Source organism: Bradysia coprophila, unplaced genomic scaffold (genome assembly GCF_014529535.1).
Source record: "Bradysia coprophila strain Holo2 unplaced genomic scaffold, BU_Bcop_v1 contig_324, whole genome shotgun sequence".
In the NCBI taxonomy this organism is placed as follows: domain Eukaryota; kingdom Metazoa; phylum Arthropoda; class Insecta; order Diptera; family Sciaridae; genus Bradysia; species Bradysia coprophila.
The window spans coordinates 196,678-221,791 of NW_023503584.1; the positions used below are offsets into that span (position 1 = coordinate 196,678).

General features: G+C 37.0%; 2 protein-coding genes across 6 annotated transcripts; one reads left to right on the forward strand and one right to left on the reverse strand.

The window, feature by feature from the left end:
• On the forward strand, positions 1-24,914 carry LOC119079274. Of its 4 annotated transcripts, XM_037187057.1 has the most exons (9): positions 6,675-6,973; positions 8,227-8,230; positions 19,684-19,909; positions 20,034-20,121; positions 20,193-20,374; positions 22,668-22,815; positions 22,880-23,029; positions 23,171-23,710; positions 23,775-24,660. In XM_037187057.1, the coding sequence occupies exons 3-9, from the start codon at positions 19,743-19,745 to the stop codon at positions 24,330-24,332; spliced, it is 1,833 nt and encodes a 610-aa protein (XP_037042952.1). In that variant the 5' UTR covers positions 6,675-6,973; positions 8,227-8,230; positions 19,684-19,742; the 3' UTR covers positions 24,333-24,660. The 4 variants fall into 4 exon arrangements, with proteins under 4 accessions (XP_037042954.1, XP_037042951.1, XP_037042952.1 ...); XM_037187059.1 differs by lacking the exons at positions 6,675-6,973; positions 8,227-8,230 and adding an exon at positions 1-180 and having other exon boundaries at positions 19,681-19,909; positions 23,775-24,914; XM_037187056.1 differs by lacking the exons at positions 6,675-6,973; positions 8,227-8,230 and adding an exon at positions 6,450-6,660 and having other exon boundaries at positions 19,681-19,909; positions 23,775-24,914.
• Positions 2,604-6,136, reverse strand: LOC119079277 (adipocyte plasma membrane-associated protein-like). Of its 2 annotated transcripts, none has more exons than XM_037187062.1 (4): positions 5,999-6,136; positions 4,386-4,670; positions 3,774-3,889; positions 2,604-3,695 (listed from the first exon to the last, which is right to left on the reverse strand). In XM_037187062.1, exons 2-4 carry the CDS (start codon positions 4,490-4,492, stop codon positions 2,653-2,655), a joined length of 1,266 nt encoding a protein of 421 aa, XP_037042957.1. In that variant the 5' UTR covers positions 4,493-4,670; positions 5,999-6,136; the 3' UTR covers positions 2,604-2,652. The 2 variants fall into 2 exon arrangements, with proteins under 2 accessions (XP_037042957.1, XP_037042958.1); XM_037187063.1 differs by lacking the exon at positions 5,999-6,136 and adding an exon at positions 5,223-5,302.
• Positions 24,915-25,114: the final 200 nt, after the last annotated feature.

Consider the following 25,114-nt stretch of genomic DNA (forward strand, 5'->3'; position numbering starts at 1 on the left):
ACTGCTCCTTCAACGAAGAAAACGTCTGCACCACATTTTTGTGTTTTTTGCCCTTGTTTTGAATTAAAAAGCTCAATTTTTGTCGAATAATCAATATGTTATTGTTCGTAGTGATGTATGTTCGTCTTTATTTATTCAATTGGTGCTGCGGTATGGTTGTTTTCACTCTTATAATCGACGGTAAGTACATTCAATATATCTGAACAGCCGTGTTATCCGCATCGTTGCATAAGCCGCTTCAACGCATTCCAAGAACAGGCACAAGAACAGAATTTAAATAAGAATTTTCTCATAAAATTCAAATTTTTAAGTTGGTATGCCATTGCGTTACGGACGTTCCATGCAAAATAAGAAGCCAAATGACCGTTAAACGAGCCGTCAGAACAGTCGGAGCGTTTGCTGCGACTGAGCCCCGTACGAACCCGTACATCTATTGCGCACGTGACTCTAGTTCGTCCGTCGCCCTACTCTTACCGTAAGTCTACTGCGCTCGTAAACGTCGGTAAAGTAAAATTCCTATGAAATTTGTACGTCTTAAAAATTGCGCATAGCGCAATTACGAAGCCCCGTACGATGTTCCTTTCAAACGTAACACAAATTTCAAATTGACCTAAAATTTCCTCAGTTCTATATTAACCTATATTTACCTATAAATAAACAATTTACTGATAAATATGTCAGTATATAGCTCAAAATAACTATCTATACCGTTATATAGCTCAATATAGCTATATATATTTATATATAGATATCCATATTTGGGATCCTTGAAACACCCCACACACGTAACCACTCACTTTCCACTGATCAGTGACTTTGTAAGTATCATTTTCACCGATTTATATTGATTTCACAAAAATCCAAAATGGCGGTCGACGGCCATTTTGTTAGGAGGTGGAAAGTAGTACGACTGCTTTAAATTCGTTAGTACCTTTCAAACAAAAAAAAATTCATGAAATTCGGTCAAAGTTTACTCGAGATATTAATAAAAAACACCACCTTCACTGTACGGCCGAGTAGCCGGATATGAGCTCACTCCAAGGGACCTAGCTCATGCTCCGGTCAACCTAATTTCATAAACTTTTTTTTCCCTCATTGGTACGGTCAATACCTATCTAATAAAGCAAAATTCATTAAAATCCGTTCAAATTTGGCCAAACTACAATCAAAAACGGCTTGCCGCCCTGTACCTAGTTTACACCAAGGGGTCTAACTCACGAGTCGGTCATCCAATTTCCATAAACTTTTTTTTTGTCGATAGGTATTGTAAATACTTTTCATTTGATGTATCACTTACAAGTGTAGCCTTTAAATGGCCAGAGAAATCTTTGTAAAACGTTAAAGCACTTATGGGGCCCCAGCTCGGGAGGGTTCGACCCGAATATGCCCATCTTCGAACTTAGCCTCACTATTTTGACTATCTTTCAGGGAAAAAAAAATTTTGAAATAGGATTTGATTTACTCAAGATATCGACGTGACAGACGGACAGACGGACAGACAAAATTTTTATTGCTGATTCGTCATCTATGAACACAGGCAAACACTTTGCCCTTACCGCCTGCTTCGAATTCCATCAATTACACACGGCACCGTAATCCTATAAGCCCCCTTCGTACTTCGTACGGGGATAAAAAATCTGTTCATGTGCCCCTGTTACTGCAAGACTGTAAACTTTGGGGAGGTCGCCTCCCCAACAGTCTATAACCTTGTGTTATTGGAGTGCATTGGCAGCGTACATTCAATTTGATTTCAATGTGGATTTTTGCAAGGTAAATATAGTGAAGAGGTAATGACATTCAGACGCGCGGCCTAGCACATAAGTTCGATGCCGATGGCATCTCTTTTTACTACGATTCTACGATTTACTTGTATTTCACAAAAATATTTTCGCTATCTCACAACAGATGGCCCGACTTTCTATTCCATTTTTTGCTTTCAACGAAGGGATGAGATGGCGTTTGTATCGATTCGATTCGGTTATAAATGGCATTACCTACTCATTATATTTACCTTAGATTTGTGAATTTGTTTATTAATTACTGTACACATCTGGAACTCATGCATTACATGTAATAATAGTACATTACATCCATGGTCGGAATTTTTATTTTAACAAGTGGAGACATTATGACGTTATAGCCCGACCCGAAGGGGCAAAACAAAAATTTTGATACAACGAACGTACTGTGGTTTATGTGATCAGGCAATGTAAATGCATCTGTCATTTGAGCTAAGCGTCATTTGTAGTGTCGTTACACAAAAATGGGGGTAGTCACTGCCACAAAATCTGTCCCAAAAATTCCCATTAATTCAAGATATTTCGTGGTTTTAGAACTCTTTTGTAAATGAATAAGATGACTTGCGTCACACTTCCATTGTAAGTGGTTTAGGGGCGAATCTATAATCTGGCACGTTGTTCTCTATCTTACCCGAAAGGAAGATCCCATTTTATTCCACGGTCACCTTGGGTTTTCTTTAGGGCGTAAGAATGGCGACATCATGATCAAATGACGGTTTGAAGTATTTGGACTATCAAAACTGTTTAACTTATTTATCGCACCTGGCTTATGCTCATGCACTGAAAAAAGAGGAACACCGAAAATGCCTTGATCATAACCTTTATTAACATTTTCCCATCGATTGGTCAATTATCATTTAAGGACTAGCTTCCCCAAGAAATTATTCAAAAATGATCCGAGATACAATATTCGTTCTCCATTGTCACCCAAAACTTCGGTAACTTCCGACAAATATCCAATTTCGTCTGTCGTACTGAAATATGCAGCCAAAATTTGCCCCTTAGCGTCATATTCAGCAATCACTGCAGAGCCATGAAACAGCAAGGCAAGCATACCGTTTTTAAACAAGTGACCTGCAGACTTCAAACTTTCCGAATAAAACAATTCGCCCATCGTTTCAACGATTATTTCCGATAAGTTAAAGAATCGGCATAAAAATCTTCGAATAAGTGGACTCTCCATAACTCGGTCAAACATCGTAAGATTCGACGAGTCTTTCACTGTCGGTAATGCAACCCAATAAGTTTCCGTCTTAGCATTTGCACTTCTCCTGATGTTATCGCACTCGCCAGGAAGATTGGCAAAAATTTCAGTTTTACCAGATTTTGGACCATTGATAAAAATCCGTAGAATTCGCTGTTTACCCAGTTCACACACTAATACCGAATTCTCATCATCCGTAATTTGTACTCCATTCGGAAAAACAAAGCCAGCATCAACCACCGTCACTTGTTTTGTGTCAGTATCGAATCGCAACAATCGTCCACTGTTTTCTTGCTCAATGATGATGTTTATAAACGCCGACAAGTCCCATTTCGTGCCAACATCAGTGATGTAAATGACGTCGCCTCCATTCTTTCCAGCACCCTCTTCAACAGTAATATCGTCAAAAAACTTGGATTCCCCTCCTTTGAGATTTCGAGTCGCAGAAAGGGGCAACAACTGAGTAACTTTACGATCCAACGTGTCGATTGAATCAATCGAATACAGACCATGGTACGCGTCTACCACATAAAGCGTTTCCCTTGAGTTAAATCTTAGGCCCAGTGGTCTTCCGCATTCGCTCAATTTCGATGGAACATCGCATTTGCCATCACCAATTTTTGCTATTGGAACAATTCTTGAGCCCTCAATACGAACCACCATTCCGCCAAAAGTTGTGGCGTAGAGATGACCTGCGATATGGCAAAATAATGGAAGAAATGAGCAACACGAGTCCTTCTATTAAAACTTTTCTTTGTTGAAGATCTCACCATTTTTATAGACGAGTGACTCGGGACCATGAATGTCATTGACTAGCAGGTGTTCAGCTTTCGAAAGAATGTTATTTGGTTTAATGGGACCATCGAAAATATTAACAGGTTTGGCACTGAAAAAGTTAGTTAGATCCATCAGAATTGTGTCGGAAGGCTATGGCAATTAGAAGATCGTCTTTTTTGTTAGACACTGATGTCAAGGTTGACTTGACTTGAGCGCAACCAAGTATATCGTACGTGAGGACCGATAGTTATTCTAGTTCTCATTCACGATACACTACCAATGCCACTAGTGTACTACAAACATTTATCTACCACACTCTAGTCCATCACTGCTACCTTGAACTTTGTTCTTCAATTTAACAAGCAATTAAAAGTAATCTCTTCTTCTCTATCCATCGTATACATAGCAAAGAGCAGGCCCGCACTGGCTACCAAAAGGCCCTTCAGGCAATTAAGAAGAACAATAAAATTTGAAAAATGTCCAAAAACTCAATTTTTTTATGTAGAAGGCCACTCGGGAAAACTCACAGTATTTCCCAGTGCAGCCAGTCCGGGCCTGACACATGGGGTCTTATCTCTCATTCATTCGTAATCAATGATACTGACCTGTAAGCTACTGGATTAATGTCAATCAAATATTTGTTTGGAGGCGCGAAAGTTACATAATACACCAACGCTGCAAGTACAACTACCGAAATGGTTATTCTCTGCATTTTCGTTAAATTATTCTAATTCAACAATCGAAACGGTTGTGAAACTTTGTCTTATAGTTCCGAATGTATTGCTGTCCGATTTTTCGATGAACAACACTCTGCGATGGCCGTCTGATACTGATAGTAAAAATGGTAGGTTTAAAAGGTATACAAGGCGAGAATAGTGGGAGGATGAGAACTGCAACGATAAAAAATTTTACGATAAGATTAAGAGTTGAAGTCAACGATTGATAATTTTTTCTCGACAGAAGCAACAATATTGATTGACAAGTAGTAATAAGCATTAGGGACGTGTGGTAAAGGTCTATCTCAAAATAATACACCTTTGATGTCTCATGGAATGACTCCATTTTTGAATCGTTTATTCCAGAGAAAAATATTGTGGAAATCACTTATTTAAAAGGCAAAGGGAAAATCTCTCTATAGATCCGTTACTTCAGAGGAACTAAATTCTCAAGTAGGTTTATCTCTCATGAGGTCCCTACTTTCAAGCTAAATCATAACTTAAGCAACTGTTAGGGGCAAGTACAAAAAAGATGTTAGGGGCAGCCAGTTCTTGCATCGCTTACTTTCAACCAAAAAACTTGAAAACAATTGTTGGACTACACGGATTGTTTGTTTTATTGTTCGCCTTGCACTCGACTCAACTAAGTCATCTTCGTGACTAAAACGTTACAACAACTTTTACAAATTAAGTAGTTTGTGGCATTAAATGAAAAATCAGACTTACGCATTCAAATGTAGTTACAAATAACAATCATTGTCAAGAGTAATTTGCTGAGCCTACAGACTAATTTGATTACTTATCACAGCCGTGATAATCTACTAAACATATGATCGGTTAATTAGATCGTTCGTTCACTTTTTAGACGTGTCTTCCAGTGTTGGCGGACTATGTTCATTGATGATATACGTACTTTGCATCGTTTGCATCTCTTTTGAATTTCGTACGTCCTTAAGTGAGCAAGATGTGATTAGATGTAAAACATACGTCCAACATATGAATGAAATAGAAGTCTCGCTTAATTTTACGCCAATTTTGTTGGAATGTTACCAAAACATTTTCCGATGTTTTTCCTCAGTAATAACACTTGCTCAGTCATAACTTCGCTAAGTCAAAACACTCGTTTAGTCATAACACTCGCTAAGTCAAAACACTAGCTCAGTCATAACACTAGCTCAGTCAAAACAATCGTAAGCGGTAGTACTCGCTATGTCGTTAGACTCGATAGATCGAGATTCTAGCAACTGTTCTCATATCATCCAGTGATCATTTAAATATAAGTTTTCATACAGTTGTATTCCGACTATATGCACTCACGGCGCGCAGATCGTAACATCTTATTAACAAGAATGAAGAGTGCAGGAACTAATCAAGAGGACACGTTACATATTAATAGTAGGTTACAATACAAAGAAGGCAGATACATACACGAGTGCGACGCATGAGTGATAGTATCAGGTTTGCACACTTTATTGTTTTGTACGTATAACTTCATTTGTTACCACAAAAGCCGTGAATGTATTGGAGCATATGAAGGAACATTCCCTTTTAAACTAATGAAATTTCTAGACTCTTCAACACAACGATCACAGCATGTAGTAAAAGGCACTTAATTAATATTGAAAAGACGACAAGTTACATATTAAACTGCGCCATACAAATTCCTGAAATGAGATAAATAATAATAAAAATTCATTAGGAATCGGCGCGTTCAGTGTCGATAGACATTCGATTCGAAATTAGTACTATATATGTAGCGGAACTACTAACTACTACTCTCGTAGACACTGTATATATAATCAGTCTTATCGCCAAACAATTTATGTGTTCTATCATTGTGTGAAATGGTTTTCATAAGTGCATTGGTGTTAGATATGAAAATAAATTGAAGAAAATGAAAAAAACAAATCAACAAAATGATAATTATAGTATATAATACTTACAAGCTCTTTCAGTTCATCATAGCCTTAGATACACACATCAGTCGACAGACTATCAGTAAAGAAAAATAGATTATTAAATGAACTTGGTGTTCGAATTTGAAAAACCATTCATTTCATATATTTGTTAATCAGTTGCTAGTTGTGTGTTGAAGTGAATGCACGTGTCCAATATCGTAGAGTGTGCGTGTGAAATTCATCAATTAAAAACAGAAAATCAAAGTGTAAGTGCTAAAAAGGCTAAAAAAAGAAAGAAAGAAAAAATCTGAGAAGAGAAAAGTAATCTCTTTTTGCATTGTCTTAATTGTGGCTTTGTTTAATAACGTCTTTTTGTTCTATTCGCTTTTATATCAAAGAAAATTCACTTGTGTGGAATCTTTAAATAAATATTCGGAGAGATTTAGAACTTGTTCCGACCATTGTAACTAGTGAGTCTATTTTAATTTAGCGAATTAATGATAACCAAAAATAAAACTAGAAATTGAATTCGGAGAAGAAAGAGAAAAATACACGAAACCATAGTCTACCGAAGTATAAGTGAGTTGTTTTCTTTTATCAATTTTCATCCAATAAAATTCCTTTTGTTCATGCTGCGGGATTTTGTTTGTATGAAGAATTTTTTAATTTATTTTATTTATATTAGTCGTAATGACTCCCACACAATTCTACATAGTTTCACATTACAAATTTGTATATTTAACATAAACACGATGTGATACGACAAGTTCAAATAAAATTCAAACATTTATCTGCCTTGGATGAACACACATTTGAATGTTTACATCAGTTTTGGAAGAAAAATTTTTATTGTCTATCGGCATTTACACTGTGATCAGGTTATAACTTTTTGGTAATATTATGTCTCAGACGAACGATCGATAAGATTTACTCGAAAAATACACACAAATTTCCGAATGTGTGTCTCACTTGATAAATTATTGTTTAATAAATATTGTGAGTATTTTTCATTCAATGTTGTGTAGGGTGTCACCTATGGTGGTTGGTCACTCCACTTCTTTCAAAGACTCTAAAAGAAGTCTTTCACAGACAGCAAACATATCAACAAATGAATCTGTTACTTCTTTTATTTAAGTATCGTCAAAAGATTGATAGAAAATTGAAAATCTATTACTTCATTAGTTTCATCATTCACTTTTCTATACATAAGGAGACGTAAGATCATTAGCTGGTGTACTTTGTTGCTTGTGAGATGATAGGACATTCCAATAAGAACGATGTTTCGCTCGAGTTTGAATTTTCTATTTCTCCCAGAGGTGAACACAACGTTTTTCATATTGTGCGTGGTGTGATTTTCTGTTTTTCTCCACGAAACAAAAAACACCAATTCGCCATACTATTTTTGAATACATAAACAAAGTGACACTTCGAGTGAGAAAAGTTATCTCCCCAAACGCAAAGAAATTGATGCACTTTTCTCACTAAAACGTAATTTTCTCTTAGCCGATTCAAGGGAGCAAAAACGGTAAACCACACTTCACACATGAAATAGTTATTTGTTTACCGAGGGCAAAAAGTTGGAAATTTCATTTCGATGTTGTTGTTTGAGACCAGAATGTCAAAAATTTCCTTCTTTTTTTCCGTTGTGAAATAGTTACTTGTTTATCGATGGAAGAAAATATGAAATTTCAACAAGATTGATGTTTCTCAACGAAACAAAAAACATCAATTCGCCATACCATTTTCGAAAACATTATCAAAGTGACAGTTCGAATGAGGAAAGTTCTATTTTCTCCACTAGCTACACTCTAACCACAAACAGCACCATCTAGAAGCAATATCCAACTTTTCTTCCCTCGTTGAACAAATAACTATTATTTCTGTTATTTCTCTCTATTTCTTTCGTTATGGCGCGGCGGTATAGGAAAATGATGTTTAGAAACTAAGAAGAAATGTAAGAGAGTTGTCACATATTTTAGTACATTCTGTCATAAAATTACTACTGTCACTGCGCTTATTTTCATGTGAACCAACTTCATTGCTGTGACATTTCATGGGAATAAATCAATGCGAAGTTGTTTGACAAAAAAAATAGTCCAGTAATAATGAAGTACTATAAAAATGTGGCGCCTCTACAGGCCAACCGACTAGGCGAATACTTTTAGTTGTTCGTCGGTGTAGAATAATCTTCTATGTGTTGATTAACATGGAGCAGCGCTTCCTGCCGAAATTTCAGATTTTTTCTTGCACACCCTAATCCATATGTATGTCGCTATAACTTTATAATTGTAAATTCTATTAATACTTACAATGTAGGCAATTTAAATTGTTGATAGTAAATACTGGGACGGTTGTACGTATAAGATTGTGTGAAAACCGAAAATATTTTTTTTTACAAATTTCCTTGTTCAGCAAAATTGTTCTGCTGAATTGAAGTTACAAAGACCTCTTCTAAATAAACAGCTGAAAAATGTTCGCTTTTGTTTGGATCGACCAATCGTTCATCCCGACCATATGTTACTGCAAACAATTTGATATAAATTTAGCACTACAATGCGAATTAAAACCAGACGAATACACCAGACCTGTGCGATTTTTGTGTGTGGAATATATCTCACATTGTGAATACCAAATGGGAGGAAGATCTGGATTTTGATAGGAATACGAAGTTAATCCATTTTCAAATACATTCTCGTATTAATTCAGTTCTTCCATTTTTTCGCAATCTTTTGTGCTTTAGTGAATGCGGGCACTGTTTATATATTACTATGACACCGTAGTCGAGGATGCCGGTGCTGACACTGCATCGAGTACTGGTCAGTTGAGAACTTCTTAACCATTAAACAATTAATTTCTTCCAACTCTTACATTAACAATTTATTTGTGGTAACAATTCTGTAGCCTCTGCTTATAATTTACATAACATGATGACGAATTCGTTCATGAGAAGTTTAGACCTGTTGAATATGAATCTTAAAATCAAAATGGTCATTAGGACTTATCATGAACATTGAACAACCACATAAAATATCGTTGCATTTCTGGACAAACATACGATAGTTCGGCTACATGTAACATAAAATGTTGGTGCTTCCCACATATGCTTCGGGATGTTTTCTTACATTTTCTTATTCAAATTTCGTACCTCTAGCCTTTAACCAGAAACTGAACATAACGGAATATCCGGTTCTAGTGGAAGAACCAATAAAAATTGAGAAGGGACCATCTTTTCGCACTTTAAGAACTCAACATGATTTGGAAAAACCGAATTTTGCAAAACTCACAGATATTCAGCCTTGTATCGGAATGGGCTGGTGCTATTTTACATTGACAATGACAATGTCGATGAATACCGCCAATAACCTTTTTTATGACTATTCCAAGCGATTCTTTTAGTGGCTTCGGCGATAGGGTGGGATTATGGGAGTGTGATTCATGAAGATTCCAGGTGGCTCTGATATCTCTGATCTACACTGTAATTTTTTGCTTACGTAGTGACATATGTTGGGATCTCTAGTCAATACTTTGAAGAACAGAAGCAAAAAATTTGCTCTAGATACCACGATACGCTTGCTGAGCTTAAGGCCATATAAATTAATACGACTTTCTGCAATTTTTACGAGTTGAATTACGACTCCACACAGTCCATATACACTCATCTCAAATAAGATAAGAAACTGGAACAAGTTACAACCAATACGACGCTTTAAATGTATTATTACTGATGCTGTTCGGTGAAGAGCCTTGAGTATTTTCTGGGTCCATCACCATGAATAGCCGAATGTCGAACGAAAAATCGAAGGAAAACGTCGACATTTTCTGTGAAGTTTATGGATGTTGTTCAATGTTCCGTTTATTAGCTCTAATCAATCGACAGAAATTGATGATTGTAAACTAGATATTGCTGGATTGTAAAGACTTTTCTTAGTTCTTGTATTTGTAATCATCGGCGTTCGTCTTATGTATACAATTAAGTACATACGGTACATACACACAGAATACGAGATAAGAACAACTTTTATAATGATGATAGTAACGATCTGTTCATGACGTGGGTGGGTTCATTATTTTTTATTCTTTTTAGGAAAAAATAACAGTTTTTCAACGTCCGATTGAAGACCATAAAAATCAAGCAATAAAGCCGTAGGCGTACGACAAAATTCGGTAAATTACATAACACACAGATATGTTGACAATTCGTACGACTCGACAGTCCACTTGACCAGAAATTTTGAATTGGGTCTTAAATGGATGAATATTCTGATTGACCTTCAAAAGTTATAAAATGATTTGTTATAAATGGTACGTCAGTATGTTGCAACTATACCAATGCATGTTCCACTTCCACATCCAACCAAAATAACAGTTTAACTGCAGTTTTTGCGGCTCATTTTACTCTACACAGATTTACGTTGCACTTTTGAACACAACAGACTAGACATTCTTCATATTTCCTCACTGTCTAGCGCCTTTTCATCTGTTAACAAGTATGACGACGAAAATAAGCTTTCAGTTCCGCCTAATTCGGTGCTTAAAGCAAATTTTTTGTTTTAACAAAATAAGTAAAAGATTTTGTTTCAACCTTTTGAGTGTACCAAGAACAAAAGAAGTAATAGATTCGGTTAGCTTTTAATAAGTTTGACTTTAAACCTCGTCTTAACGACAGCCGCTGTTCCAAAAAACCAATCAATTGGACCTGATTTTAGTTCAACCAAAACACTTTAAGGATGAGTGGTATGATGTAAATAGGCAAATAGGCCACTGAAACTTGACATTGTGTCACACTAATGTAAAACATTGTAAAAAAAACCATTTCACACAAAACAGTACAAAATAGTCCTGATTTACGATTCTCGAGCACGAATCAAACACCTGAGATTGAAAGCAAATCGAAGTCAGGTTCGTTCATCCATAGTGTGTGCACTTTCATCTACGGCGCAATATTGAATGCACCGAGTCATTCACAAAATCAACAATTTGAACGTATTTGTGGTTTTTTTTCTGCGTCTTCTTCGAAAACATTTATTTATTTGTCATATCGCAAAAACAAAATCAACAAAACTAAAATTATCGTAAAATGTTATGGTGTAGCTTGGCAATGTGCAACTATTTTAGGTCAAGTCTTACAAATGTGTAAGACCAATAATATTTATTCAACCGATAAAGCTGTTTTCTTACGGTTTATTTATTATAAAACTATTTTCGATAGGCATAAGTGAAATGAAGTAGCCTTCGGCCACTCTCGAAATATATCACTAATATAAAGTGAGTCAATCAATATTTTAGCTTAATTGTTATTTGCGCTTGAAATTGTCCTAAAATAGGGGTCGCGATCTTTTAACCAAAAGCGCATCTTGTCACTGTAGCTAGAATAAGTTCCAACTCCTTGCGAAACTGTGTCTTTGCCTCCCGCTGACATATATACCAGCATTTCATTACAGTGGACGTCAGTAAAATTTAAATAGAAATTTGCTTCAGCTAATTCTCAGCTGGTTCGCTCATATAAACAAAATTGCGACATCTATACCGGTTTACCACTACCACCCACGTCCGTGTATAAACCCATTCAAAACAAGTGTAAGCAGTTTTAATTGTATGAGCGGACTAGCTGAAAGACAGCTCAAGCAAATTCCTATCTAAATTTCACAGACATCTGCAGCACTGCTTCTAGCAAGAACATAGAAAATCACAGTAGGCACTGCATAAAGATCGATGACCTGTATTTGTTGAATGAGTTAAAACATACAATACAAACTAACATAAGGGGAAGCTCTTACCACTAAAGCCTCCAAATTTGACACTTGTTATTGACAAGTTGTCAATTCATTGTTCGTGCTAGGAGCAGTGCTGTGACTGTATCTGAAATTATCAAATATTATTTTGCCAATGACTTGTATGCTTCGCTGGGAGTTGGAATTGTAAGACTATCAGCAACATAATTCGCGGACTATCTTTATTGACCCCTGTCACAGCTCTGCTAGCAGTACAATATCAAAAAATTTGCAGCTAATTCCAGAGGAGAATGGATTTTCTGGAAGTTGTTGCTCTTTCGTACAATTTTGTAGAAGAAACTATACCGAAAAGTAGATTTGGAGTCGTGCAGACCTCATTTGTAATTTTTCAAGCAATCTCACCATTTTAACAACCACAATATAAATTTCAATTAACTTAATTCCTCAAGCATTTGAAGGAAGTCTTTCATAGACAGCAAACATATCAACAAATGAATCTGTTACTTCTTTTACTATGCTGGTCCATGTAATAAGGCTATTACATGCATAGGCATAGGCCTTTACATCACTCGCATAGTAAAACGTCGTACTACACACGGAAAATAAAGTGATATCTCGTATCACGATGAGTAAATGTACCTCGGGCTAAAGCCCTCGGTTACTTTTACTCATCTGGATACGAGATATCACTTTACTTCCCTTGCATAGTAATGTACTATTATTTAAGTATCGTCAAAAGATTGATAGAAAATCTATTACTTCATTAGTTTTATCATTCACTTTTCTATACATAAGGAGACATAAGATCATTAGCTGCTGTACTTTGTTGCTTGTGAGATGATAGGACATTCCAATAAGAACGATGTTTCGCTCGAGTTGGAATTTTCTATTTCTCCCAGAGGTGAACACAACGTTTTTCATATTGTGCGAAGTGTGATTTTCTGTTTTTCTCCACGAAACAAAAAACACCAATTCGCCATACCATTTTTGAATACATAAACAAAGTGACACTTCGAGTGAGAAAAGTTATCTCCCCAACCGCAAAGAAATTGATGCCCGTTTCTCACTAAAAATATCATTTGAGTAGTCGTCAACAAAACGTAATTTTCTCTTAGCCGAGATTCAGGGGCGCAAAAAAGGTAAATAGTTATTTGTTTACCGAGGGCAAAAAGTTGGAAATTTCATTTTGATGTTGTTGTTTGTGACCAGAATATCACCAGACAAAATTAAATTTCCTTCTTGCAGACCTCATTTGTCCAAATTGAAGAGTATTAGAGTATAGCAGATTATAGCCCTTTTATCTCTCTATTGAATGTTTTCTTCAATTTGTACAGAGGGATTCTTTTGAATTTCGACTGACCGAAATCGGCGCTATTTTTTCCGGGACTTTTTTATATATGTCTAGTTAGGCCTTGGTGCCTAGGCCCCAAAACCAGTCTCAGACATTTTTGATCTTCCATACCTGGCTGGTTGTAAGTGGCCAAAAGTCGAAAAATGAGGTTTCGTAGTTCGGATTTCATTTCCGTAAGGTGGCGAGGACACGGGCGTGTATGGGTTCGTTGGAAAGCTGAGGTCAAGTACTCCTGGGGCAAATATTAACTTCATAAAATTTGATGATTATCGGACGAAAATATGACTTCTGGAAAATTTCTCAGAATCGATGGAACCTCCGTGAACTTTGATGAGAGCTGTGACCTCACTAATGCAATTATTTGATTAAATTATTACTTATTATGAATGTGGAAGGCCTCAGCTTTACAGCGATACGCATATTTACTAGTTTGGCGGAGTGAAACACACTGTTTTCATCTGTTACGTAGTCACGTACCAAACTACTAAATATGGATATCGGTGTAAAGCTGAGGTCCTCCACATTCATAATAAGTAATAATTTAATCAAATAATTGCATTAGTGAGGTCACAGCTCTCATCAAAGTTCACGGAGGTTCCATCGATTCTGAGAAATTTTCCAGAAGTCATATTTTCGGCCGATTATCAGCAAATTTTATGAAGTTAATATTTGCCCCAGGAGTACTTGACCTCAGCTTTCCAACGAACCCATACACGCCCGTGTCCTCGCCACCTTACTGAAATGAAATCCGAACTACGAAACCTCATTTTTCGACTTTTGGCCACTTACAACCAGCCAGGTATGGAAGATCAACAAGGCATCAGAACAGTCGGAGCGTTTGCTGCGACTTAGCCCCGTACGATCCGTAATCCTATTTCGTCCGTAACCATAATACGTCCGTAGCCGTAATACGCCCGGAACCCTAATACGTCTACAACCCTCTAATGCGTCTGTTACCAAAATGCAAGTCAAGTTGGGAATGGTCAAATTTACTGAAAGTGTTCATTTTTAAAATTGCGCATAGCGCAATTACGAAAGCCCGTACGAAGTACCTCTCAAATAAAACCAACAATTTACGACATTATTTTATAAACCCAAATTTTTTTGCCAACTTTCCATTGGGTATTCAATTACCTCTCAAATAAAACAAAAACTAGCAAAATCGGTTGAGATTTACTCGATTTATGTGCAAAAAGCACTTAGGGCCGAGTAGCGGCCTTAGTCCAAGGGCGCAAATTTGAAACTTTTTTTGCCATCATTCTATTCGGCATTCAATTATCTCTCAAATGAAACAAAAACTAGCAAAATCGGATGAGATTTACTCGATTTATGTGCAAAAAACACTTAGGGCCGAGTAGCGGCCTTAGTCCAAGGGCCCAAATTTGAAAAATTTTTCGCCACGTTCTTTTCGGTATTCAATTACCTTCCATAAAAAACTAAATCTAGCAAAATCGGATGAGATTTACTCGATTTATGTGCAAAAAACACTTAGGGCCGAGTAGCGGCCTTAGTCCAAGGGCCCAAATTTTAAACTTTTTTCGCCACGTTCTTTTCGGTATTCAATTACCTTCCATAAAAAACTAAATCTAGCAAAATCGGATGAGATTTACTCGATTTATGTGCAAAAAACACTTAGGGCCGAGTAGCGGCCTTAGTCCAAGGGCCCAAATTTGAAACTTTTTTTGCCATCATTCTATTCGGCATTCAACTATCTCTCAAATGAAACAAAATCTAGCAAAATCGGATGAGATTTACTCGATTTATGTGCAAAAAACACTTAGGGCCGAGTAGCGGCCTTAGTCCAAGGGCCCAAATTTGAAACATTTTTTGCCATCATTCTATTCGGTATTCAATTATCTCTCAAATAAAACAAAATCTAGCAAAATCGGATGAGATTTACTCGATTTATGTGCAAAAAACACTTAGGGCCGAGTAGCGGCCTTAGTCCAAGGGCCCAAATTTGAAACTTTTTTCGCCACGTTCTTTTCGGTATTCAATTACCTTCCATAAAAAACTAAATCTGGCAAAATCGGATGAGATTTACTCGATTTATGTGGAAAAAACACTTAGGGCCGAGTAACGACCTTTGAGCCCTCCCAACAAGCTCGCGTTGCATCCTACACAAAAACAATGTTCAGCAACTTTGTTCTACTCGTCAATACCTTTCATTTGATATATCACAAGCAGCTATTACGTGCGTATTTCGGTAGATATCGTCGAAAGACTGAAAAACACCTATAGGGCCCTAGCTCTGGAAGGGCCGACCCTACCATGCCCATTTTCGAACTTGACCTTACTTTTGTCGATACCAATCGGGGAAAAAAAGAATTTTGAAAAAAGGTTGTGATTTGCTCAAGCTAGAGGGGTCACGGACGGACGGACGGACGCACGGACGGACGGACGGACGGACGGACGGACGGACGGACGGACGGACGGACATTTTTTTTTATTGCGGATTCGTCATCTATGAACATAACCAAAAGCTTTGCCCTTACTGTCTGCTTCCAATTCGACGTGTTACAAACGGCATATTAATCTTATAAGCCCCCAGTACTTCGTACGGGGCTAAAAATATCTGAGACTGGTTTTGGGGCCTAGGCACCAAGGCCTAACTAGGCATATATAAAAAAGTCCCGGAAAAAATAGCGCCGATTTCGGTCAGTCGAAATTCAAAAGAATTCCTCACAATGAGGTTTCCGCAACCATAATGACATAATTTCTTGTACAAAGTTTTACTAAGGCTAAAAAGCTTCCAGAAAATACATCCCCCTCGGGAATTAGCTGCTCCTTTTTAGCCCCGTACGAAGTACTGGGGGCTTATAAGATTAATATGCCGTTGTAACATGTCGAATTGGAAGCAGACAGTAAGGGCAAAGCATTTGGTTATGTTCGTTCATAGATAGCAAATCCGCAATAAAAAAAATGTCCGTCCGTCCGTCCGTCCGTCCGTCCGTCCGTGACCCCTCTAGCTTGAGTAAATCACAACCTTTTTTCAAAATTCTTTTTTTTCCCGATTGGTATCGACAAAAGTAAGGTCAAGTTCGAAAATGGGCATGGTAGGGTCGGCCCTTCCAGAGCTAGGGCCCTATAGGTGTTTTTCAGTCTTTCGACGTTATCTACCGAAATACGCACGCAATACCTGCTTGTGATATTTCAAATTAAAGGTATTGACGAGTAGAACAAAGTTGCTGAATATTGTTTTTAGGTAAGATGCGACGTGGGCTTGTTGGGATGGCTCAAAGGTCGTTACTCGGTCCTAAGTGTTTTTAGCACATAAATCGAGTAAATTTCATCCGATTTTGCTAGTATTTCTTTCATTTGAGAGATAATTGAATGCCGAATTGAATGGTGGAAAAAAAAAGTTTCAAATTTGGGCCCTTGGACTAAGACCGCAACTCGGCCCTAAGAGTTTTTTGCACATAAATCGAGTAAATCTCATCCGATTTTGCTAGTATTTCTTTCATTTGAGAGATAATTGAATACCGAAAAGAACGTGTCGAAAAAAGTTTCAAATTTGGGCCCTTGGACTAAGGCCGCTACTTAGCCCTAAGTGTTTTTTGCACATAAATCGAGTAAATCTCATCCGATTTTGCTAGTTTTCGTTTCATTTGATAGATAATTGAATGCCGAATAGAATGATGGCAAAAAAAGTTTTAAATTTGGGCCCTTGGATTAAGGCCGCTACTCGGCCCTAAGTGTTTTTTTGCACATAAATCGAGTAAATCTCATCCGATTTTGCTAGATTTAGTTTTTTATGGAAGGTAATTGAATACAAAGAGAACGTGGTGAAAAAAGTTTCAAATTTGTGCCCTTCGACTAAGGCCGCTTTTTGGCCCTATGTGGTTTTTGCTCATAAATCGAGAATGTTTCATCAAACTTTGCTACTTTTTGTTTCGTTTGACAGATAATTCAATACCGAAAGAAAATTAGTAAAAAAAAGTTGTAAATTCGGACTCCTAAAATTACATCCTAAACTTTTGTTTTATACGTGAGAAGTACTTCGTACGGGCTTTTGTAATTGCGCTAAGCGCAATTTTAAAGATGAACACTTACAGTTAATTTGCAAAAATATGCAATAATGTCAAGTACGCAATAAGATTACGGAAGCATTTTGATAACGGACGAATAAGGGTTACGGGCTTATTAGGGCTACGGACGTATAATGGTTTCGGGCAAATTAGGTTTACGGGTTGTACGGGGCTCAGTCGCAGCAAACGCTCCGACTGTTCTGATGCCTTGTTTCAAAAAAGTTTAAGGTATCACTCGGACGATAGGTCATACTTTGACTCTAGTTTTGATGTCAGAACGATCATATCGATACGACAAAGATTATAAGTGGACGGACTTAAAACCTGACGAAACGATGATATCGGGAACCATAACATTGCTCCCAGCATTAAGTTAAAAATGTTTGGAGGCTAATGGTATCAGGATGGGTGGGATGGGCTTTGCATTTGTTTCGCTAAGTCAGTATTCTTCATTGGTGTGAGTTAAAACTCGTGTACATCGATGAAAATTTTGCGACTTTTTGACTTCCCACATACGAGTGTTAATGCTAAGAACAGTGCTATGCGGAGACATTACATTACAATGGAATGGATACGTGGTACGAGAAAGCAGCGGTTATATTAATATCTTGACATTTTTGATTTACCGTTGTATTGTATTTCTCTGAAGGAGATAAAATAAAACTCTCGAGCAGATAAAACCCTTGAGGAGATAAAACTCTCAAGAAGTTGCAGCTCCCTAGTGAGTAATATTTGGTCATAAAAATACGACATGTTCATGCCCCAGAAGATTCAAGTGATTGTAAGAATCCATTCTCATTGAGTAGCTGTATTGCGATTTAATGAGATGTGTTTTTAGTAAAATTAGATGAATTTCCCGAGAAAAAACCATCTTGAAAACTTGAGAGGTTTTGACTTCTGTTTCGCATTAAATTCGACACGAGTAACAACCTTTGTAGTTCTCGTAAAACATGATGATGATAAGTAACAGCTAGACATTGCAACAACGTCCTTTCGTAGATTAAAAAAAATTATTTTATTGAGTGTAATAGGTGCACATAATTAAAGTTTTATCTTTCTTTACTTATCTCTTAACTAATTATTTATATCAGCTCACTACAATAGTTTTAAATATTTATTTTCGCAACAAAAAAAAATGTTGGCGTGTGCACGACCATTAGAGGTATTAATTGACAAAGATTAGATAACACAGTTAGGACTTTGCTAATTTCAATCCATTTTCCACTCATAAAACTAGATGATTGTGGGTTTATTGTGGGTCTACGAAAAGAAAGTCATCTTTTACGTGTTAATTAATCATTAATATTTGTTTTGTATTAATGGTAATGATTCAATGTCACGGCGGGTAATTACATCAGCAGCAATTCAACGAATTCTACATTCGGCAATTCATTCAACAGTACTAATGTAGTAATGCGACACTCTGTTAAATATGCAAGTTTTATAACCGCAAAATTACATAATATGTCCACCAAAATCATTACGATATCCAGCCATATGCTACGTTGGTCCTTGTTTTCTTCCCACGTTCTCTGTTGCTATGCATATACTTTAACTCTACTCTATTCATTGGTTTCGTACACATGCTTGAGCAGATTTGATTGTAACTAGCCGATAGAGTTTTCATTGTTGAATAGTTCACAATATTTCATTCATTGTCCTCAGGAGTTTTTTTTTCTCTCTTAGTCATCCCTGAAAATTCACCTGAAAATACTAAGCAATATTCATTCGACTCTCTGTTTCCCTACTCGTTTCATATGTTAGTATGATCCCCTTTGTACTCGGATTTACTCGCGTACGGGTAGAGTGGCACAACTGGTGTAATGTGTACAGAGTGTATGTGTGCAACATGTTGGAATTTACGAAAAACAACCAAAGCCATGAATTTCTTGCTACCTATTTTGAGGTGAATGTGCTGGACTTTAAACTTTATTAACGAATAACACATACCAGTCGATGGAGTCACTCCATTAGAGTGGTATGCTTGATTTAAATCAATGAGAAGTCTATGAATGATGATATTCCTTATGAATAATTGCTGCTGATGTTTGATCTGCTTCTTGCTAAACTATATTGATATGCCAGATGTATGTGAATAAAATGGTTCTCTCTCCCGTATTTATTCAATAAACATCGACGAGATTTCTCTTTTAACGAAGCATCCGTCTTAAACAGATTACAACTGGTAAATCCTCAAAACACCAAGCCGACCAATCAATTTCTATTCCAATGTAAACATGGATACTCATATGTCATTGGAGGAGCCGCTGAAGGGCCCCGTATACAGATTTCAACGAGACTGGGAAAAGCCGAAAACCTTTCGTGGACCGAAAAGAGCAATTCGACTGTTTTTGCTCGGTGTCACGATACCGCTTCTATTTATTGCAATTCCCCTATATCTCAAGTACGTATTGTGTGTATAACTAAATCAGATAAACCAAAGTGTTTTTGAAGTTTATCAACAAAAAATTGTTGTAATTGAGTCCCAATTAATGCATTCGATTTCTTAACACATTCGATAAACGCAGACATCGAGTATACGATTACCAGGTATATCCAGTTGGTATGTCTGATATGCGGCTAATCGATAGTCGGGTGTCAACGACATGGTGTCAGGTATGTTAACAATGCAACTTTTCCTGATGCGATAATGGTTTCCGCTTTAACGATGCCCAACATAATTTCAGCGGCAAATAGTAAGAGCTAATACTACGTTCAACGCATTCTTAATGGCAGACTCTCCGCACGTCACCAAAACTCGTACGCCGGTATCGATGACCCGCCACTTGCTTCTCAGTGACGATATGAAGGAATATTGGGGATTTTATCTTCTGAAAGGGTCAACTGTAACAGTTTCTACATGCGCTCGGTAAGTAAAACCGATAAACCTGATTTTTGATCTTTTCATTTGAGGACGTAGTTTCCTAGTGAAGATTGGCTGATAAAACTGTGTCTATCCAAGCACAACCAAGGCTGTAAGCTTTGGGAAGGTCACGCGGATATACAGACTCGTTTGACGCACCACACTTGACGATAATTAGTGGGTTCATCATACAAGTAATTCATCTCCAGTGAAATATCTCGTCGTGATGATGTGGTGAAAATAATGTAAAATCACCGGGAACAGAGTGTTCCCGCGTATCTGATAAAATTGATATTTGCTTTACCTCCCCAAAGTTAACAGTCTTGATCAGAGTAACATAAAAATGGAAGGCAGAGTCACAACAGTGTACCATGCTCATGTAGTTTTTACACTGTTTCGAATTCATGCGTTTAGAGTAACAACTACTCTTTTTCACATAGTCAATATTCTATTCTATTACTATGCTGGGTGCTTTCTCTCCATATATCTTATGAATTTCTGAAATAAAGTGGTTCACACCCATCACTCAATCACCATGAAACAAATTCGTGCCAGTTACAAAACGACTTCCGCAACAGGGAACTAATATTGCCAATTATAGTTCCTTTGCTCCGAATCGTTTTTTATTATTATTTACGTCATCACTACTTGTCTGGAGTGTTCTGATATTTTTTATCACAAATTAATAAAATGGAAAAGTGTTAATCGAGTATTGAAAGCTAAATGAATTTACGGTTCGTACAATGTTGTCAAATTATGACAAATTGGCCACCTTATCTGTGTGCCTTTTTCTACATTTTTATAATTGTGAGTTAATAGATTTAATTTTCGATCGTGGTAAAATGAGATAAACGAGAGCATAAATAATCAACGAGATACGATTGTCTCAGGAAAATCTCCTTTCATTTGGATATTGCGAATATCGGCCGGTGGTTGAAAGCGAAGAAAGTTTTCAACTAGAGCGAATAGAAGGCAATCTAAAACGTAATCGAGATTTGCATTTTTGCTTTAGTTGTCCTCTCATTTAACTTTTCACACATTATCGGATCTATTACTTCTTTTGAACAAGTTTCAATAGATTTAGGTGGAATCTTTTACTTCATTTCATTTAACATTTCCTATATAAGAGCTAGAGCACATAGTCAGAGTCGTCTTTTTTGTTGTTTGTCGTCGATAACAGGTGAATAACAGTCGTTAAAGTAGTTATTCAAGTTATGTTACGATTTAGAAACTTTGAAGAGAAAATAAAAGTCTTCGTAAAAAACGAAGGACCACAAAGTACGAAATACTGTTCGAGGATATATTGAGTAGTTGTAGGAGTAGTACTAATCAAATTACACTGAGTTTTAGCCTTAGGGTCTGACAGTAAATGCTAAAAATTTAATTTACATTATTCATTGGTGCAAGTACTTCAATTAGGAATGGACAAACAGCCTTCAGAGAAAAAAACTTGGTTTCAGGCGATACAAACTATTTGGTAATCCTGAGACGATAATTTAGTAAGGAACTTAGATTCAAAATCAAGAAATTTTCTTTTCGATCTTCTAAGTTTTCTAAGTGTAAAAGTGTAGTATATCCTTGACTGACTGCTTCTCAGAACTGTTGTAATTGTTTTGGGTTTTGTTTGCCGTGTCTTCGTAATTGTGGTTTGGTTTTATTGGTTTTATGCGGCATCGGATGAACTCAGAACTAGCATGGTGGTTTCGCTCAGAAAGACTGAATTGTGTTTCAATTCAAGCTCTATCTAGACCTTTAGTTTCCAAGGATTTTCTGTTGACACTCGTCCTACTACTAGCTGGTTCTCATCCTCATTTTTTGGGTATTGTCATTCATTCATAAAAATTCACATAATTTCGTTCCACTCTACAGATCACAGATGGTCTCAAGTGCTTTGTACTTATATATGTCTCACGTTGATTACAATTACACTCGCCTCAAAATAGTTAACAAGAAATTCAAGTCTTTGGTTGACGTTCTTCAATTTCAATAGTTGTACTTCACACAGAACACGGTCATGGTATAAATTCTAAAACATACTAACATTTGAAACGTGTATGACTTAGAAAACAGAGAGTCGGATGAATGTTGCTAAGTATTTTGAGGTGAGCGTGTTTCAGTCGAAATAAGTGATAGACTACAATATGTCTCACCCATAATCATTGTCTGAACTTATCACGATAAGATTTCACAACAAATGTTTTCATATTTGAAACACTTAAGAAAAGAGCGTCAAATCTAGCCAAAAAATACATTTTACGAAAGTAGATTTTTTTCAAATTTTTGTTTTATAACTTTTAAGATGGCCCGGTGCATCGTTAATTCTTATCAGAGGGCATCGACATCTACACGAATGTGCTTATATCGGGGACGATTCATCGGAAGAGCTTGACGAACTGATGGAAATAGCAGCCGAACAGAACGGCATAATAACGTCCAATGAGATGAGTGTATGGAAATCAATTTATTCTGAGCGGAAAAGGAAGTTAAAATTTTGATATTTTCCTGTCGTAGGATTCCGACGACAATCCAGCTAATAGAGTGGAACTACTGACAAAGCATCGCCCAGAAGTGGTTTTCCACGATGCCCGGTTGAGAGACAATGCTCATAGTTACACATTCTCTCCGGATAATGATGATAACTCTGCGAATGTCAATGCTAAGGTTAGTAGCACTGTGGGAAAAGGACGGAAGCAACTGATTGCGTAAAATTGCACAACTTCAGAATTTGTTGCTTTTGTCGTTTGATAAGACAATTTTCATCTGAAATATTCCTAACGTCCATCCGTTTCCGTTTATATGCAGCAAATGAAAGAGCTACTGAGTCAGCTGGCATTAAAGAATGGTCGCATGAAACCGAATTTGAAATCGAAAGCAAAGCTGAAAGCAATGGCCAACGAAGCTTTGCTGGCTAAACTAGCTCTGGAGGCGGCCAAAGATCATATCCACAAGAAACGTGATCCAAGTGTGGGCGCCAATGAGGCTGAAAATCTTCAATTCGAAGGCGACATTGTCAACATGACGTCGGCCGAAGAACTGGATAACATTTTGAAGAAACTGAAATCTATGGGCGCGAAAGGTGAACGCGTGTTCAATCTTTTGAAAAAACAAGTCACTCTGCATGACGACCTTGATGAACCACAAACTACGACACCACTAAGTACAATTATTCACGAAGACCCATCCACACCTCCTTCACCACCACCTGACGTTGTACTTAATGAGACCTTAAGTGTTGAGGAAAATTTACTTCGTCAGAAGAGAGAGTTCGTGTTGAGGACGGCTATGAAGCATAAAGAACTAAATGAAGAGGAAGAAGAAAACGAAAACCTGGCAATTGAAGAGGTAATTCCCGATTATATGTGATTAGTAGCACGAAATTCCAATTTGTTTTTCTTCAATTTGATAGGGATACCAGCCCGATGGAATAGCTGACCACCATCACGTTTTAAACGAAACAACAATGAACGACCGATCCAATTCCGAATTTTGGTCATCATTTTCGTCGAGCGAAGAGGCGCTACTTAATTGTGCCGGTCTCATATTAAGTTTACCACTCAGTCCACACAAAATGTGCACAAACAACTCCAAGGACAAACAATTCACCGAAGCAAGTGCTGCAAACACGGTCACATATACGGTGCCACAGAACGGTTACTACTTTTTCGTGTTTAACAGTGAAAACGAGGTGCAAGAGAATTACATTCGTGTCCATTTCAACTTGCAAAAGACCATGTACGATGTATCGGATGCCGTGTATAAATGTAACAATTCGACGGACCAGTGTTCGTTGCCGTTGAATTTCTTTTCGAAACAAAAGGTCGTCTTTGAATTGCCACTGAAAAATAACGAGAGTTTGTGGAACGAAGAGTTTCTGGTGACATCGGAGTGTGAACCGCGCACGATTATGTATCTGTTGTGCGTTCTGTCCGTTCCGTTGTTGGTGCTGCTGTTCGCTTTTCATTAGGGCTTCGTTGAACGCGGAGAGGGAAGAGAGAAGTAAGTTTTAACCAAAATTGTAATCGATTGCTCAATTCATTTAGCCTTTTGATAAAATCTTTCGTAACTCGTCAACGGAACGTCACAAAAAGTTTAAATTATGAAGTGTGAAGTCGTGTGACGCAGAGCATATGATATTTGCACACGACAGGTAACTAGTAAGCTTAATAAGCTCTATAATCAAGGCTATAGTGCGTATCCTAAAGTCTCCTATATCAAACTGAACAATTACACATCTACAGTGCCTCAAATAGCATTTATCACTCGATGGCATAAATATCTATTTTACGATAGACAGTCCTTCTCAATACTTGAACGTCGAAAGGGTGTACTTAAATTTGTGTACTTTTAACTGGAGTGTTTTTATGTTATCTACTTCCCTTCCCCCATAGGCTCGTCACTTTTACCATTATTGAGCTACCACACCAACTAGTTTATCCGTTATTCAGTCGACATTTTATTCGTTCAGATCTTTTTAACCTGAAATTCTATTTTTTGTACAAAAAAAACCGTTATTTCGACACAAAAGAAATGTGATTGTGAAATGAAACTAAAAAGAATAAAAAAAAAATTTACTTTTGAGCAGATAAGTCAAATTTTTTTATTTTTATTTTTTTAAATAAATTGTTTGTAAGGTACCTAGCACGTGTAAGGAAAATTGTGATATTTTTGTAATAGTAAAAGACTTTTGAATTAACGAATAAATTTTAACTCGAGAATTTAAGTTGTGCGTGTTTTCGGTTGATACAG